This window comes from Equus caballus, chromosome X, assembly GCF_041296265.1.
Source record: "Equus caballus isolate H_3958 breed thoroughbred chromosome X, TB-T2T, whole genome shotgun sequence".
Taxonomy (NCBI): Eukaryota; Metazoa; Chordata; class Mammalia; order Perissodactyla; family Equidae; genus Equus; species Equus caballus.
In genome coordinates this window covers 11715116-11734056 of record NC_091715.1, presented here as the reverse complement: position 1 = coordinate 11734056, position 18941 = coordinate 11715116, and the positions used below count along the sequence as shown (strand labels likewise).

The window sequence follows — 18941 nt, the reverse complement described above, 5'->3', positions numbered from 1 at the left end:
GTAGCTATCAGAACATCAGCATCTTCTTAGTGGAGAGTGAACAAAAACTCCAACAATCCAGTCACTGCTTGCAGTTGGCCATTGTGAGCCAGCTTTCCTGCAGAATTATTGTGACAGTTCTCCCAGTTCCCTTGCTTCTCAAAGTTCCTTGGCTTCCAGAATTTTCCTGCTTCACTGTTATCTCAGGTTCCTTGTCCATCTATTTTTAGCTTTCAGATTTCCTATTTCACTTTCTCCATTTCTATTTGATCACGGTAATCTTATTTTCTGCCTCAGTGAATTGAAGTTGGACTACTCTCCCTTTTTTTTCCTAAACCTAGAGCTTCATTCAGGAAGTGACCTGAGTAGAGTTTTGTTTCGGCTTTTATTAAAGTAACATTCCAACTCTTTGTTCAGACCCTCACGTGCCACTCGCCCTTCTCTTGCCTGGTTTTTCTCTTAATGCCTGTAAGAAGCGAGTGGATCTCAGCTTCCTGGAATGTAGGAGGAGTCTTACTGAAACTTCACTGATTTTTCTGGCATCTCACTTTCTTTTAACATTCCTTATCATAATTACTTAAATTTGTCAACCACTTTATTTCTTAGAAGGGTTGCATGTTTTGATTCACACCCAGGGTACTAAGAATCCGCCTCTTTTTGATGTGGCAGAACCAAATCCATCGTCTTCGCTGAAGGCATGCATCCCTCTGAGGCTCTTTATCTACACCTCCATTATCGCTCTTAGATCCCTGACTACAACTTGAAGGCCTGTCCTCTAGAATCAAACTGCCTTCTTTCCTGTTCTTGCTCTATCACTTGCTAGCTGAGTGAGGTTTCGCAATTTAAGTTCTCTGAGCCTCAGTTTCACAATCTCTATGATGGTGATAAAAAAAATATTTACCTCAAGGTTTTTAGTAATGCTCAAATGAGATCTCACAATGCAAAGCACTTTGAACAGTCACTTATAATTATTTTTCCTATTTTACAGTAATACGTGCAACTTTGGAATGAGGGGAAGAAGCGGGAGCTTTTTTAAAAGGTTTGGTTGCTGCCATTTCACCTGGGCCTGGAAGACTTGTTTTTCTGGGTGAAGAAATGTTTTCCCTGTGCGAAGCTTTCGTAATCACAGTCAAGCAAGCCCATGAGTCCTGTCATTTAAAGTGGCTTCTGTCTTTTATCTAAGATGCTCACACCTCCACCCTGGGAATGAGAAAACTGATCCAGCACCTGAGATTCAACAGAATAACCACTCAAGTCCCTTTGAATTCTATGTTGCCATGATCCCATGGCGATGGGTGACCAGAAGTTGACATGAACACTTTTTGAATATCATGCCACGTGGAGGCATTCTTACTTCCTTGTGAACGTGACTGAGTTTTGAATGGGTAAGTGAAAGGGAAGAAGGGACACAATGAAGGCAGTCATAGAACCAGTGTTTAACATGGTTATATGAGAAATAGAAAATGAACCTTTTTAAGTTTTCCCAAGCCAGATCAGGAGCATTAACCTGTGGAGTGGAGGGTGGTCTTATAATCTAAAAAAATGGCCGTGGAAATTAAAATTTATCAGAAAAAAATGAATTCCACAAAGGCAAAGTCATTTACTTAGGAGGAGAAAATGTTACCAATGTAGAGAATTTCTGTGAATATGAACTTGAAATAAAAAGAAAGGAGGGATAACTGACTATTAATGGAATTGTCTGGAAAACATGTTATGTACCAGTATTATCCCCACGATCCCTAATTCTAGGCTTTTTTGGTCACTGTAAAATTATAACACCTTCAGTGTATCTTTAACAGTTTTTTAGGAACATATTAACCAAATGTACAAGTTTTGATTTGGCCGTAAAATGCTAGGAGAGCTATGATTCTCTAGGATTAATGAATAACATTTGTTTATTTGATTTACTTTTAAAATCATGCTAAAATCTGTTTACATATCTGTTCTCTCCAGGATGAACTTTATGTTGGTTCAGCAGATTGTTTACTGTTTTTTCTTCTTCTTCTTTTTTTTTTTTTCTCATCTTCCCTGCTCAGTGCCCAACCCGAGTTCAAAGGCTGATGAGAGAAAAAAACTCATGAGGAGGTTTTACTCTCGGGAAAGTTGTTCAGTGGATGTGATCTTGGCGCAGAGGGAAAGATGTCAGGCTCTTCCTGGCTCCTTCTCAGCCTCGTTGCTGTAACTGCTGCTCAATCCACCACTGAGGACCTAGCCAAGACATTTTTGGAGAAGTTTAACTCTGAAGCTGAAGAGCTGTCTCATCAAAGTTCACTTGCTTCTTGGAGTTATAACACCAATATTACTGACGAGAATGTCCAAAAGATGGTGAGTTCTCATGGCTACACAGGGATATTTGTTGCTTCTTACAGATTAGAATCCTGCCCATAAAATTGAGAAGGGAAATCAGAGAAATGCTCTGAGCTATGAGGCTGATGCTTTCCTCGGTATTTCTGATTCTGGAGTCCCAGATGTCTAAACTTAATTGACCTTGGGGTTGATTTGGAAAATTGTTACAAAATAATTCACTGGTCTCAGGTCCAGATTCTTGGAAACCAGTGAACATGCTTTATAAAGTTGCCACCATAATTCTCATCATAGTTCAGGGTTTCAAAGCATTTCATGGAAATGCCATTGGTTATTCAGCTAATTTCCTCAAGCATACAATGTCAGTAGGAATATCTAAAGACCCTCTACAAATGATATAGTAACTGAAAAATGCAGCTGGAGGCTTAGTGAAAGAGCAGGCTTGTAATTAAGCTAACCTTGGGTCGGGTGAGGCTGGACTTGGGAATTCCTTCCTTAATTGTTATGGAGCTCTGAGGGACTTCCAAAGGTCACAGAATCCATCCAGAGCCCTCCAAGAAAAACCATAATTAAACCAGTTCTGACAAATCTCAGAATACTCTGGGAAAGCAAGATGCTTTGTTTGACAAGTGCAAGGATTTAGGAATTTCTCTCTCACAGATCCCAAAGCAGTATTCTTACACATTTAGTGCTAGAAATTGAACAACGTTATTTAAGAAAAGATTTTTGTCGCACTTGTACAGCAATACGTTCCTTCAAAAATGTAGTTCAGAAGCTTATTTTTTCAAATGATTAATGGTTGTGTGTTTAAATTAAACTACTGCCATTCACTGGACAGATCAAATATGAGAACTATTGCCTCCTTTGAAATCCCACAAGAGATTTTTTTCTATTTTTTTAAAGCTCAAAGAAATCCAGGAGATTTTGACAGCACAGTGCTATCATAGGAGATCATTTTTTTTCTTGTCTCATGTTTTAGTCTTACCTCTCTTCATCTCTTCATTGTTGCTTTTTTTTCTCACCTTTTATTTGCTCTCTGTCGTAGGTACCTGTAGTGTATCATGTATTTGTTTTCATTCTCAGCTGAATGGTCCTGTGGGTGGTGGTGAAGATATACCAGCATCGTGCCTAAGAGCTCTGGAGCCAGACCGCCAAGGTCCAAAGCCTGGCTCTACCACTTTCTAGCTGGGTGAACTTGAGCTAGCTAATTAACCTCTCTGCACCTTAGTTTTTTTCATCTGTGAAAAAGAACATTCATATCTGCCTCAGAGGGTCACTGCGAAGACTGAATTAACACACAAAACAGCTAGAATAGTGCTCGATGCTTGTGAGCATGGTAGGACAATAAGATATCATTGCTATTAGTGTGTGAAGGAGTTATAATTGCTGAAGAGATGTGTAACAGTTCTGTGAAGCGCTCAGATGCTGAGAAGGCATGTTATAGGATGAGATGTAGTGATGTTGTTGAAATCGTCTTTGGATCATTAAGTGCTATCACTTTTGAATTGCACCAGTTGATTAGAGCAAAGGCCAGAAATGAAAGGGCATAAGTCACAAAGTGTGGCCAAATTGCAAGAACTATGGGCTCTTTAAAGGAAAGTGAAAACATTTGAATGCAGGAAGCAAGCAGGAGGCCCAATATCTCCTTCCACAAGCAGTGGTGAAGTGTAAATTAATGCATTTAGGTGCGTCTGTGAGGGTTTACCTGGGGCGGGGGGCAATGGGCAGGGAGGGAATTGACTCTTCCTTCTATTCTCTTATTACATGTATTGAGATCTCCTAATAAAATGGGCACTGTGGTAGGTGCTACAAGAGGTACCAAGGGCCGGCCCTGTGGCTGAGTGATTAAGTTCACACGCTCCGCTTCAGCGGCCCAGGGCTTCGCCGGTTCGGATCCTGGGTTCAGACATGGCACCGCTCATCAGGCCATGCTGAGGTGGCGTCCCACATAGCACAACCAGAGGCATTCACAACTATAATATACAACTATGTAGTAGGGGGCTTTGGGGAGAAGACGAAGGAAAAAAAGAAAAAAGTAGATTGGCAACAGTTGTTAGCTCAGGTGCCAATCTTTAAGAAAAAAAAGATGTACCAAGATGAGCAGGATGCTGAGATAATGGTATGCTGTTGGTGGTCATGCTTAAAGAAAGAACTTTAGAAATGACAAATTTTCCCCTCAAAAGAGCAACTGGAATGATTTAAGGGGATCAGAGAGAGTTATGAGGGAAAGCAGAATTAGATGCACAAAGCCTGTCTCAAAAAGAAAAAAATATTAGTCTGAGATGGAACAAGAAAGGATAGAGTGTTCACAGTTGTATTGGCCAAATCTCTTCATACTAGAAAGGTGATGCCTTTGAAAGCTCAGAAGAGAGAAATTTACCGTAAATAGGAGGAGGTGCTATTTACCTTACAGGTGGTAAAACTGGTAAGACTTGTAAAACTGGGCCATTCTTTAATATAAAAAATGAGACATTAAAAACTCTAAATAGGTTTTTGAAGTATTTAAGCAAATGTAAGGACAGTAGATCCACCGTGGGTAAGGAAGTATGGTCAAGTGCATTGATGGACCCAGTTATTTACCCTTCTCTGTAGCAATGCCTTAGGTTATGTCACTTTGCAGTGCCATCCCACTGAAAATGATGTGACCTTGTCCTTGGCCATGTGACTTACTTTGACCAATGGGGTGTTAGTAGACACGATGCAAGCAGAGGCTTGAAACGGGCTTGAATAATGGGGCTCGTCCTTTGCGCTGTTGCCTTTACCGTGAGGACATGCGTGGGCTAGCTAGCTTAAGAACGAGAGACATTAGGAGTAGTTGTCCCAGCAGAAACCAACCACCTAAAGTTGTAAGTAAAACTTGCTGGCAACCCCCAGTGATTCTAGTCTCATAAACAATAAAGACTTATCCCATTGAGGTTTTTGGTTGTTTGTTATATAGCATTATTGTAACAATGGATAACTAACACAGGAAAGGAAATTTGGGCTATATGACACCTGTATGTTCATATCTTATCAGGGTGACATTGTTGAGGACAATCTGCCATTTCCTAATTGTCCCTTGGTGTAAATTTCAGAGTCAGAATATTGAGCTTGTCAGCCTATGGATCTGACCTAATATGGCGATTCTTAGATCAAGTTGTGAGAATATACCTTAAAATAATAGAAGGCATCAAAACTTGGTCAGTGTAGTGTCCCCAAAGCTCCCTACTTGGGAGAGGTCCATCAGATAGAGATAGGAGAAAAACTTGGTTCACAACAGGTTTCTAAATAGTTCAGAAATTAAGTGAAAATTAATTACCACTTATCATATGCTATACAATAAATTGCCCCCTTGCTTTTCAGCAAATATACCTCTCATGTTTGAGATCTAATAGTCACCAATTAAGCTCTAATTATCGTCTCAGTAAAATGATATTACTTTTTTCTCATTGTCTCTTCTTTGCAAGTTTAATGTTGGTTTGAGTTTTGAAATGGAGTCCTTTGTAAATCAAAAGGATTATTTTTTTTGCAAAGTCAGAAGCTCTCTAACAATATGGTAGGTTCATGGGCAATTTTTATCCCTGAAAGAGAGTAAAAGGATCTTATTGCTGGCAGAGACACCCTGGTTCACTCTTCCAGGATTTGGCAGTTACTACTACAGCTGCCCCGAACTCCTGTCCACGCAGCTGAAGTGGGTGTTGAAGACTGCCCTGCTGGAGCCCCAAAGGTCTCTGAGAACATATCATAAATATTTCTTGATGAGTCATCAGAAGCTGTGAAGGGAGAGCAGGAGGCCCAGACTTACCCTTTGGGTGGTCTCTAGGGCTTCCTCTCCCCAGTTGCCAGGGCCCCTATTGTCCTTGGGCATGCCTGATTCCTGAACTTGTTTGTTACTCTATCTTTAGGACTGGGGTCACAGTGAACTCAGAGCAGGATAATTTTAAACTGCCATTCAATACCCAAGGGAAGAATGTAGATTTCATCCCTGTCCCCAATGAGTTTGTCCCACACTCCTCAGCACAAACAAATACTTACACACGGGTACAAGGATGCGGAAAGATCGCTGTGCTGCAAATACAGTGGAATTCAGGAAATCCAATGCTGTCTTGACTCTCCTGAGCTGGCTGTGATACCTTGAGCAAGTCACTCATTTCTTTGTCTCTTGAAACGTAAGGGAGTAGATGGGCATAGCCAAGATTTTTCAGTAGATAACAATTGTGAATGGGTAAGTTCCACGTGTGGAGGATTAACATGAGTCAAGTGCATTCATACTAGTTTTCCTTTGCCGTGAAAACTTGATAATGTCCCAGTTTAGTCATGTAATTTTGGTGAAATTAAACTTGAACAACTCAAAGTGGTAATGTTTAATTACATCCAAATTTGGCACAATTATTGATTTGAGCACTCTGGCAGGGCACCAGGCGGCCACCAGCTACACCCAAGGAGGGCAGTCTGGTGGTCAGGAGCTGCCACTGTTTCTTGATGTACGCCAGGTAACTGGGTAAAATTTTGGCTAAATCCTTTGGTTTGGAGCAATTCCATGGCATTTCAGATCCAGATATAGGATCTAGGGAATAAGGTGATTTTTTTCTTTGCTTTTACTATTGAGGGCTTTTAACAACAGCTTTGTTGAGATATAACTTACTAACCATAAAATTCACCTATTTAAAGTATACAATTCAATGTTTTTTAGTATATTTGCAGAATTGTACAACCATTGTCTAATTTTAGAACAGTTTCATCACTCCAGAAAGAAAACTGCATGCCCATTAGCAATCTCTACTCTTCCCCCCGACCTCCAGCTCTAAGCAGCTACTAATCTAATTTCTGTCTCTATACATCTGCCTATTCTGAACATTTCATATAAACGAATTATACACTGTGGTCTTTTGTGACTGGCTTCTTTCACTTTGCACGTTGTAGCATGTATCATTACTTTGTTCCTTTTTATTGCCAAATAGTATTCCATTGTATGAATTTTTCTTTACTTTTTAACATAAAAATTTTCAATCATGTATAAAAGAAGAGAGACTAGTATATTGAATCTCTTTATACCCATTGCCCAGATTCACCAATTATCAACACTTTGGCCAATCCTGTTTTATTTTTCTACCTAATCCCACATTTATTGGATTATTTTGAAGGAAATCCAAAATGTCAGGTAGTTTTATGTGTAAATATTTCAACTTGTAGCTCTCAAAGTAAGAATTTTTAGAACAACCTTAATCATAGTACCATGTCAAAAACTTAACAATAATTTCTCAGTATCATCAAATATCTAGCCAATATTGAAATGCACCCTACTATCTCATCTATATTTTTAAATTTCAGCTGGTTTGTTTGAATCAGGGTCTAACAAGGTCCTCTCCTTCCAATTGTTTTGATGGATTTACTTTAAGTCTCTTTTAATCTATAGGGTCCTTCCCTCACTTTTTTTTTTTCTTTTTGCAATTCATTTGCAGAAGAATTGAATTGCTGGTCCTAAAGATACTCCTACTTTCTGGATTTGCTGATTGTGACACATAATGTTACTCAACATGCTCTTTTGCCCCCTGTATTTCCTATAAATATCTATAGATGTAGGGCAGAGGTCAGCACATGTTTTCTGTAAAAGGCAAGATTGTAAACATTTAAGGCTTTGTGGGCCCTATGGCCTCAGTTCAACACCACCATTGTCGACTGTTCAGCTCTGCCGTGGTAGCTCGTAAGTAGCCACAGACAATACGTAAATGGGTGTGACTATGTTCCAATAAAACTTCATTTACAAAAACAGATGGGGGGGCGGAGTCCTGATCTAGAGACTTGATCAAAATCAGCTTTCACTTGTGAGTTTTTTAATAGGTGTGGAAATTAAATTTACACTACTAGCATGGTGCAGGAATATTGAGCCAAGAAATTAACAAAAAACTAGTTCAGGTCCCTAGAGCTCTGGAAAAAGGAAGCAAGTTAAAAAATCTGTAGGGTCCCTTTTATAACCCAAAGCTCAAGGCATTCCTCCTTTGTACAATAGACACAAATAAATTTAAAGGTTAAATAGAAAAAGGAAGACTTGAAATTTTATATGAAAATGTAGGTGACTTTTGGTTAGGAGTGAGTTATTAAATGACTTAGGAATGGTTTATTAAATAAGAGACAAAGGATCATGCTATAAAGGAAAAGATTGATCAAATCAATTGCATTAGAATTAAAAACAAACTTCTGTGCATTAAAAGACATCATAAACACACACACGCACACACACAAAGGACAAGAAGGAGAGCTCGAGAAAACATTTGTGATGCATATAATTAAGAAAGGATTAACAGCCAGAATATATACAAAATTTTACTAAGTTATAAGAAAAAGATAAAATCCACTGGAAAAATGGGGAAAAGATATGAGCAGTAAGTTCATGGAGGAGGAGATTTGAATATATATATTTACATCTCTTATATATCTCTCTAATTTCACTAATAATCAGGCAGATAACATTATAATAATAACGAAATGCAGAGTTGACATAAAATCAGATTTACCAAAATTTGGCAATATCTATTGAAGTTGAAAATTGCTTTAACTCATCAGTTCAACTTCTAGGAATCCCAACTGGAGAGCCTCACCTGTGTGCTCAGGAAACTTGGACTTGGCTGGAATCCTCTGAGATTTCCATATTTGAAGGTTAAAATTGAATGTTAGCAACTTCATATGGTTTAGCTTAATACAAGGATGGATACAATACAATATGGAAAAGAAAAGGTAATACTTAAAAACAGGAAACAATAAAATCCACAGAAGAGAAATTACAAATAAACTTGGACTTGGTCGTATACTTAAATGTTAGACAGCAGTTAAAATGAATAAATTACATATGCTTGAAAAATGGGACAAAATAGAATTTTGAGTGAAAAGAGCAAAGGGGTTTTATTTCATTTTTTCCAAACTTTATTGAGATATAATTGACATCTAACATTGTGTAAGTTTAAGGTGTACAGGGTGTTGATTTGATACACTTATATATTGCAAGATGATTACCATGGTGGCATTGCCAACACCTTCATCTCGTCACGTAATTACCATTCTTCTTTTTGTGATGAGAACATTTAAGATCTACTCTCTTAGCAACTTTCAAGTATATAATACAGTATTAATGACTATAATCACCAAATAAAAATATCTGAAACAAATATTTCAAAACATCAACATTTGCTAAATCTGAGTAGAGGTTTTCATGGTATTTGCTATGTTACTTATGCTATATTATATTTTTTTATTATGAAATATCTCAAATACATATGTAGTGGGCCACTTTCTGGCAGGACCCAATTTCAGGGGTGTTTTTTTCCCTATGAGATAAAATTCAGAAAAAATTAAAATGTCTATAAGCCATATCCCTTCCTTCCATCTAACATAAAGAAAAAATAAATTTTTGATCCCCAAAGCAGAGCAATGGAATTCATATTCTTATAATTTAGATTACCTACTCTGTGGAATAGAATAAGTGTTTTTTAAATTTGTATCTGGGCATATTTGAAAAGTAACTAAGGCAGCTTTTGTCTTTGAACCTGGTGTGGTTTTGAGGGCTATATCTGGAAACTGGGCCAGCATATGGGACCTGAGGGTGGAGGGTTTCCTGGGAGCTTGTTGGGCTCCATTTTACTGGGTGGATGCTAAGGTTCCAGTCAGTTTTTCGTCTTTTGTCTTCAGGGAACTCTCACACCTGTAGGAGAAGCAGTGGTTTAGAGGTTGCTGAAAGTATAACCTGGTTCAGGGGATAAAAATCTATAGAAAAGGAGAAAAGGAGATGTCAATACTTTAAATCTCAAACAACTTATCACAAGAGCATTTTAATTGTTTAAATAAAACTATCACAATTTGGGTAGAGACCACCAGACCTATGGCTTAAGGCAAAGCTCATATGAAAACATTTAAAACCATAATGAAACCGTTGTATTTAATTTGCATAGAATTGGGGCCAAAAAGAGCAGGATATCTTTTTGAATGTTTCAAAATATAATTTAGGATTTACACTTTCAGTCCTCGAAATTAGAAAGGATGTTTCACAGGATGAGAATATGGTATCCGCTACAGTTATAGGTAGGGGGTCAGAGAGGGTTTTAATGTCCTGTAATTGTACTCAACAACGTATGTCTTGACCCCAAACCCATATCTATGGCTGCAGGAACTTTTGCTGTTTCAGTTGCTGCTCTCCTACCTTTGCACAGAGGTAGTATGGGATGCAACCTATTTGATCTGTCATGGTGTCTCTGGGACTCCGTAGCTATATAAATGACTGTACATGTTTCATTTCATTCATCATTCTGGTCCAAAAATTACGCATAGCTATCGACCACTGTCTAAGGTATCTAGTCGTTGTGTATGAACTGACTTTGATCCTCAGCATAACTGCTAAGCTGTCCGCTTTACTTAGGCTTGGGAGCCTTAGAGCGAGGGTATGGAATAAATTGTAAATAATATTAAAAAGAATAGCTTGGGGCAGAACAGTATGTCCTCAGGGGCCAAAGTTCAAGGCAACATAAAGTAACAGTTTTTTGTGCTATAAAGTATATTCGTAGTATGGTTGTAATAAATAAAATAAAAAAGACGTCTTTAATGTTCCCATAGGCAGTATAATAAAAAAAAAGTTCTAAGACTAAGACCTTTGAGGGATTGTGAGTAGTTTTCAAAGTAGATGGAGAATAAAATTATTTCTATAGTTTGGTATCAAAGTTTTACCAGAAATTTTGATTGACAGTAAAATCATCCTTGACTGGGTGAAGAAAGGTAAGGATTGAGAGGGGAGTGGTGGGTCACATAGATGAGTCTGTGCTGTAGATCAAACTCCTCTTTCCATAGCTCACTCTTTCCCACTCATGCATGTTAGAGAGAAGACTAGAATGTGTCGAATATGATCTATAGTCAATGGTTAAGAGCATTAACTTTGGAGGTAAACATATCTGGGTTGACACCCTGGTTCTCCCAATTACTAGCTGTGTGACCTAGGGAAAGTTATTTACCTGCACTGTGCCTCATCTCCCTCGTTTGTGAAGTGGAGACAAACACAACTACCTCACAAGATTGTTTGTGAAGGTTAATCGAGAGGTAGTCCCTGAGGGGTTGTGTGTGCCAATAAAGAGAGAAATCATTTTCCATTTTGCTGCCACTATTCTCTTTATCTCTTGTCTGATCCATTACTGTCACTTCCATGCACCGTTTCCATCATGTCACATGCCTGCTTGCAACCCCTAAGTGACTCTGTGGTATTCACGGGATAAGAGTAAAATTCCTGGGTCTAGAAAGTGCAATCATGCCTGGAGTCCTGCCTTTGGAGTCTGCACTAGTTATCTATTGGGTAAAAATTACCACAAGCTTACCAGCTTAAAACAACACACATGACCTCACAGTTTCTGTGGGTCAGGAGTCCAGGCATAGCTTAGCTAGATGTGCTTCTGAGTCTCATAAGGTTGCAGTCAAGGTCCTGGCTAGAGCTGTGGTCTCATCTGAGGCTCACCTGGGGATGAGTCCACTTCCAAACTAATGTGGTTAGTGGCAGCATTCAGATCCTTGTATGCTGCTGGACTGAGGTCCTTCAGATGTCAGTCAGAGGCTATCCTCATCATGTGGCCCTATCCATAGGGTAGCTCACGACATGGCATCTTACTGCAAGAAAGTCAGCAAGGGAGAGAGAGTCTTCCAGCAAGATAAAAGTCACAGTCTCATGTAACATAAACATATACATCCTGTCACCTTTGCTATATTCTACTGGTTCGAAGTGAGTCACAGGTCCTGTTTACACTCAAAGGGAGGGAAACGCACAAGGGTGTACCACTAGGAAGCAGGGATCATGGGAGCCATCTTAGAGTCTGTCTTCCACAGGATCCAGGATCCAAATACTGGCAATTGATTGCCAACTCCTCTGTTTATTTCTCTCAGCTCCTTTCTGCACATAAGAAAAATGGAGCTAGAATGATTTTCTATCTCATGGGGTTGTTAAGAAGATCAAATGAGGTAAATTATTTTGCAAAATGTTCTACATCCATCCAATTCCTACCTACTTTAAGGTCTGTCTTAAGTCCCACCTCTTCCATCAGGGCCTGGCTAAATCTGGTCACTTGCATAAGTCTCTCTTTTCCTATAACAGAAACTGATTGACCCACTCATAGTTTATACATTATCATATGCTCCTATGTTTCATTAATGAAACAGTCATGATGCATATCTTATCTGTCTGATAAAACTGTAAGCAACTTAAGGACAAGGACTTTTTTCCTATAACTAATAAAATAGGTAACATTTTGAATGCTTAGGATATATTTTTTATATTTTATTATTTGTTAATTCTTCTTGTCCTTACAACAATCCTTTGAAGTATGTGCTATTATTACTCTCATTTTACAGATAAGGTAATTCTGGCTCAGAAAGGCTAAGCAATTTGCCCAAGGTCACACAGCTAGTCAGCAGTGTCTGACTCCAGAAATGGAGCTCTTACTTGCCTCATATGCTACTTCTTTTGTCTGTATGGTCTAGAGAAGTACAATGTACAAAGCAGTCACTCGTCTTAGTGTTTGATAAATGGAAATAAGTTTGTGCATTGAGAGAAGACTGCATAAAGAAGTCTGGAGAAGTTCACTTGCCTACTGATGTTCAAGATGGGGAGCAAGTGAATCCTGGCATCATCACCTGCTTGTTGGTTTCTTTTGCTGGTAGAAAATCACCATGGCTACCAAATGGCCATATTCAAGGCAACCTTGTTTGGGGATCATAATTTAAGATCAGAATCTCTGGTAAGCCATGGCACCATGGAGCTTACTGCAATCTGGTTCTCATTTCTCATGGTCATGAGGCACTTTATCCCCATTAAGTCCACTCTGAGCTCTACTGGACTCTCCCTTTAGAGTATTAATCCTTAAATCCTTGATCCATTCACCCACATCACAGAGCTAAGGCCATAAATTCCAGAGCTCCACAATGTGAATCATCTGTGAGAATTCTCTTCCAGTTCTGGGGACAGGACCCTAGGGAAAACTAGGCACTGGGCCAGAAAGAGAGAGTGATAAAGAGTGGCCTGGTCGCTCTTAGCTTGAGCCTTGACCTTCAGCAAAGTAGAGAACTAAACCACTCAGGAAATATGAGACGTTGCAAGAGATGTTCTTTGGACTATATTTTCTGTTCTATCTGTTCAAGCAGTGCCATTCTGACTTCATTTTTTGTCATTTCAGAATGAAGCCGGGGCCAGATGGTCTGCCTTTTATGAAGAACAGTGCAAGCTTGCCAAAACTTATCCACTAGAAGAAATTCAGAATCTCACAGTCAAGCGTCAGTTGCAGGCCCTTCAGCAGAGTGGGTCATCAGTGCTCTCAGCAGACAAGAGCAAACGCGTATGTGAACATTCTAGCACTAATCCCAAGATTTGAAATATTTGGGAAATATTAAACATTAGTATCACCCATGGCTGCTTCTTTTATCTGCAAAGACAGTAATGCTGACATTAGAAAGAGCTCTGTACCTAAGGTAGGACGACCGCATAATTTATCATCCAAATTGGAATCCTTTTGAGAGTGAAAAAAGACACTGGTAATAATTATGTTAGGACACAGCGTTAAGGTGGGATTGTCAGGGCACTGTGGTGTATATGGGCACCCAATACGGAGGTCACCTTCCCGAGGATCAGGAAGCCTGAAGAATACACTTAGTCTATGTCAGTGATTCTCAAGTCGGGGTGATTTTGCCCCCCCAGGAACATTTGATAATGTCCGGAGACCTTTTTGGTTGTTACAACTGGGAGTTGCTATTGGCATCTAATGGGTAGTGGTGCTGCTAAACACTCTACAATACACAAGGAAACCCCCAACAATAAAGAATTATCTGGTGCGAAATGTCCATAGTGCTAAGCTTGAGAAGCCCTGTATGTACCCTGATCCTACTCCCCTTTCATTCTTGACTCTCCTCTGCAACTTCAATAAGTGGCTAACAACCTCAGCTCAAACTGCTTTAGGGATGGGTGACTCACCTCTTTCCAAGATTCATATGAGGGTCCCTCTAGTTGATGGAAAAGATACTCCCTCCTTTGAGTGTTAAGTGCTTTACCCTGACTTTGTTCTGCCTTCTAGAGCCAAATTGCTCTTTTCTATAATGGTGTTTAAATAATGAAGGCAGCTAATTTTAAAAAACTAGTTGAGTCTTTTCTTCTCTAGGCTAAACCTCCTTCGCTCTGTCATTTTTCCCCTATACAATGGGTTTGAGTTTCCTAACCTCTCCTAGTTGCTGTCTTAATTTTGTCAGTATCCTTGAACTGAACACAGCACTCTGAGTTGGCTGTGGTCTGCATGGAGGTGAGCAGGAATATGACATTCTGCACCCTATGCTCTACATGTACTAAGACAGTCTAGAATGATAGTAGGTTTTTGTTTGTTTGGTTTTGGTTTTTTGACAGTCAGATTTCATGGTTGCTTCGTATCAACATCACTGTCATTGCAGTCTTCAAATCTCTTCCGCCAATGTTGTTCTAAAATGATACCTTTTAAAATTCTATTCTTAGGTAGGTAGTTTTTCCAAATTCAAGAAAGCCTATATTCACTCCTGTTAAAATAACATCTCTCGGGGCTGGCCCCGTGGCCGAGTGGTTAAGTTCGCGCGCTCCGCTGCAGGCGGCCCAGTGTTTCGTTGGTTCGAATCCTGGGCGCGGACATGGCATTGCTCATCAAACCACGCTGAGGCAGCGTCCCACATGCCACAACTAGGAGGACCCACAACTTGGAATATACAACTATGTACTGGGGGGCTTTGAGGAGAAAAAGGAAAAAAATAAACTCTTAAAAAAAAATAACATCTCTCATCCCGTCTCTCTAGCCCAGAAGTCAGCAAACTTTTTTCTGTAAAGGGAAAGATAGTACTTTAGGTTTTGTGGGCCATTTTGTCTCTGTCACAGTGAGTCAACTCTGCTGTTATAGTGGGAAATCAGCCATATCTAATACGTAAACAAGTGTTCCAATAAAACTTTACAAAAACAGGCAGCAGATAGGATTTGGTCTGCAGATCATAGTTTACATACCCTTGATCTAACCTATTGAAATATTTTTATCTAAAATATTTGGCTATTTAACATCAAAGTCTTCTTTCCCAGTTGCTTGTTCTCTGGAACTCTGTGTTCTCATCTGCATCTATAAAAAGAAAAAATGCATGATAAGGACAAGGATGAAACCATATGGCACATATCTTCCTACAAGTTGATATTTATTGCTCTGCATTCTTTGGATCCAGTTATGCAAGTAGTTACTAATCCACTTTATCTTATGCATTCCATGCTTCCCCATCTTTTTCACAGACACTGTGTGAAACTTTGCCCATTGGTCTTTTAGAGTCTAGGCAGTCTGATTTAGCCTAGGTGGAACCTGGACATTGTATTTTTAAAAGATCCCAGATAATTTTAATGGAATGAAACCTGCTGAAATGCATATATAAGAGCTTGAAGTGTTTGGGAAGAGGGGAGACTCAAGGATGCATGAATTCAGTGGAGAAGAAGGAGGGGAGATTGAAAAAGCAGCTACAGAAAGAGACCATGAGGGTTTTTGGCCATGGTAAGGAATTTGGGTTGATTCCTTTGGAGTATGAGATTTTGTTGAAGTTTTAAGCATAGGATCTCTTTCATCTTTTGAAATAATGACTCTTGCAGCAGAGTGAAAGAATAATGGAAGAAGGAAATAGGAGAAAGGAAAACAGTCTTTCAGCCAGTGCTTCTTAAATCATCTGTGGTTCTCTCCTTTCTCCCTCCTTTCCCCCCGCCCCCTTCTTTCCTTCCTTCCTCCTTTGCTCCCTCTCTTCTTCCCTTTTCTCCTTTATTACCAATCTTCTGCAGATCAGTACTTGGTTGAGTTCATTGATCACATGCTTGGATGTTACAGAAATATCAAATTGTTTTTAAAAGTTTATGAACATTTATACCCTCAATTCAGGTACTTATCACAGAATGGGAACAAACCCTTTGCTGACTTGCACTGGTCCATGAACCATACTTTGAGTAGCTCTGCTTTACTCTATTACCTTCCTTTCCTTTACCTACAGGGTAAAGTTTAAACTCTTTAGTATGGCATAGAAGGTCCCTTGTGATGTGATCCTTGCTTACCTCTCTGTTCTCACATCCTCCACCTCCCTCAATCAGCACCGCTACTCCAGTTTCCTTCAACATGTCACCACTCCCTGAAAATTCCTTGTCTGTCCCAACCTCCTTCCAGCTTTTAGGCTCTACCCTCCATGTCCCTTCTCTATTTGACCAATTCCTACTTCTCTTCCAAGGCACAACTCTAATGTCCCCTTCTCTTTGAAGCCATTCTTAAATCTCCAAGTCATTAACTTACCTACTCCTCCCTCATACTGCCACATCACTTTTTGGTGGCAGTTATAGCACTTGTCACATTGTCATGTAATTATTGGTTTCATGGCTGCCTCACTGTCCCATGACTGTAGAGTCCTTGAGGACCAGTGACTTGTTCGTGTCAGAATTGTCAGAGTGTAGGACATAGTAGATGTTCAATAAATATATACTCAATGAATGCTGAATGAAACAACAAATGCACTTCTCTGTGCATGTGCAGGTGGGAAACATTCTTGGGATTTTGGTAGATCTGTTTATTTCAATCACTCCACATATATCTATTATGTGTTTATAAGGCTCTATGCTAGTTGATAGTGAGGAAATTTAACTGAGATATTCCTACTCTACATAAAGGAAGATACTTGGCAAAGAAGATGTGAACTGCTGTATTTTGAGGCAAGAAAATCACATGGTCAAAAGGATATCTTTACATTAGCATTCTCTTTAGCGTATTTTCCATTTTTAACATAGTTTATTGCCTTTAACTTGCAGTTGAACGAAATTCTAAATACAATGAGCACCATCTACAGTACTGGAAAAGTTTGTAACCCAAGTAATCCACAGGAGTGCTTATTACTTGAACCAGGTAGGCTATTAATTTTGAGCAGGGATTATGAAATTTACTTTTTTTGTTGTTCCAAGTTTTAAAAATGAGATTGACATTAGATGATGACATTGTGCCTTTCATATGAATAATAACCAAAGGTGAGAAGATTCCAAATATGAGTGTTTCAACATGTAGATGAACTTTCAGCTTCTAACAAAACTTCATTGTAAATTCTGTCACATTCAAGTAATTTAATTATGTTAGTAGTTAAATGATTTATATGGTTTGTTTTCTCTGCAGAAATATTTTGGAACTTTAATAAGGATGAGGAAATTAATGAATCATGATATTTCATTTAATAACTTTAAGACCTTGATGTCTGTCAGCCTTGCTTTTAATTCTTTAAAGTTCATATAATTATTTACAAATAAAAATTTTACAAATGCATGTTTATTTCCCTTTGGGTGCTTTGCATTAACAGGTTTAGATGCCATAATGGAAAACAGCAAAGACTACAATCAGAGGCTCTGGGCTTGGGAAGGCTGGAGGTCTGAGGTTGGCAAGCAGCTGAGGCCATTGTATGAAGAGTATGTGGTCCTGAAAAATGAGATGGCAAGAGCAAACAGTAAGTTTGCTGGTTTGTAGAAGTCCTGAAGCTCTCTATGAGGCCATAGGACTATTTCTCATGAATTATCAAGGCTTCCCTTTGATATAAGAGGCATCCATAAATTAATGACTGTCTGCTGAACAATTCAGGTTACCTGTCTCAAATAAGAAACTTCTAGGAAATAAGGCAAGGCGCATTGACATTCTACAGTTTAAAGAGCTCAGGAGTGAGATTCAATTAGAGGGCGTCAAATAAATCAGTTATCTGGGAAGGTCTTCATCTCCTGGGGTTCCTGAAGTAGTCTGGGGATTGAATAGGGATTCTATTTCTCAGAAAGGATGAGGGACAGAGACACTGTCTGTCGCCCGCTCCCATCTGGCCACAGTTCATTCTCAAAGGTTGTGTGTTTACCTCAGGGTGATGTCCCAGAAAGAAAAAAATCAGATTCATTTAGGCTGGAAACCCATAATTTTCTGCAGCTGTAATTATAACTCAAATCACGTGATCATAAAAATCTTCACATGGGGGTGAATTTCCGTATCTCCTAACTTATTCTCCTGCCTTAACAATGAGCTGAAGTTACGGCATTATGAATAACTCTATGCTTTGATGATTCACTGCCTCCTGGGGTTGAGTAAGGAAGAATTGTTTTAACCTGTTGTTTTTAAATGTCTTTCTCTGCCACTTGAACTCGTATTCTCAAGCCATAGGCAAGATGGAGACAGAACTCTTCACCACATCCTTCCATCCAAATATTTGTTTCTCTTCTCATCTTCCTGATCATCCACTGCAAAAGTGGCTGTAAAAATAAAAATTATTAAAATACATTTGCAAATGTTATTAGCTAACACCCTAACACAAGCTCGTGTTTCTTGGTGATGAGACACTACACGAAGCACACAGAGATGTGCTGTGTATACATATAGTTTGCAAACAAACACAGACCCAGTGTGGCAACGTCTAAGATGAATTAGGTTCTATTTGAAATTATAAGGCCCTGAACAAAATGAGAATTTAAAAACTCAGATCCAATCACATGTTTTAAAGCTAAAGATGCGAATTGAACTACGGAGAGAGTAGACACCCAGGGTTAGGAGACTAGCAGTGTGTCTCAGCCCCTTACCAGTTGTGTGACCTGGGACAAATGATTTAACCAGCTAAGAGCAGACTGTTAATCT

General features: G+C 39.1%; 1 protein-coding gene across 2 annotated transcripts in view; it reads left to right on the top strand.

Moving 5' to 3' along the window:
• The first annotated feature begins 646 nt into the window (after positions 1-646).
• ACE2 (angiotensin converting enzyme 2) overlaps positions 647-18941 on the top strand; it is a 45577-nt gene continuing 27282 nt past the window's right edge. Inside the window, exons 1-6 of one of the 2 annotated variants that reach the window (XM_001490191.6) lie at positions 647-674; positions 968-1364; positions 2016-2304; positions 13458-13616; positions 17102-17195; positions 17638-17781. In XM_001490191.6, the coding sequence (XP_001490241.2) occupies positions 2119-2304; positions 13458-13616; positions 17102-17195; positions 17638-17781 (583 nt within the window). In that variant the 5' untranslated portion in view covers positions 647-674; positions 968-1364; positions 2016-2118. Of the gene's footprint in view, positions 675-967; positions 1365-1909; positions 2305-13457; positions 13617-17101; positions 17196-17637; positions 17782-18941 lie in introns of those variants that run through there. The other variant, XM_070256953.1, reaches the window with a different exon arrangement.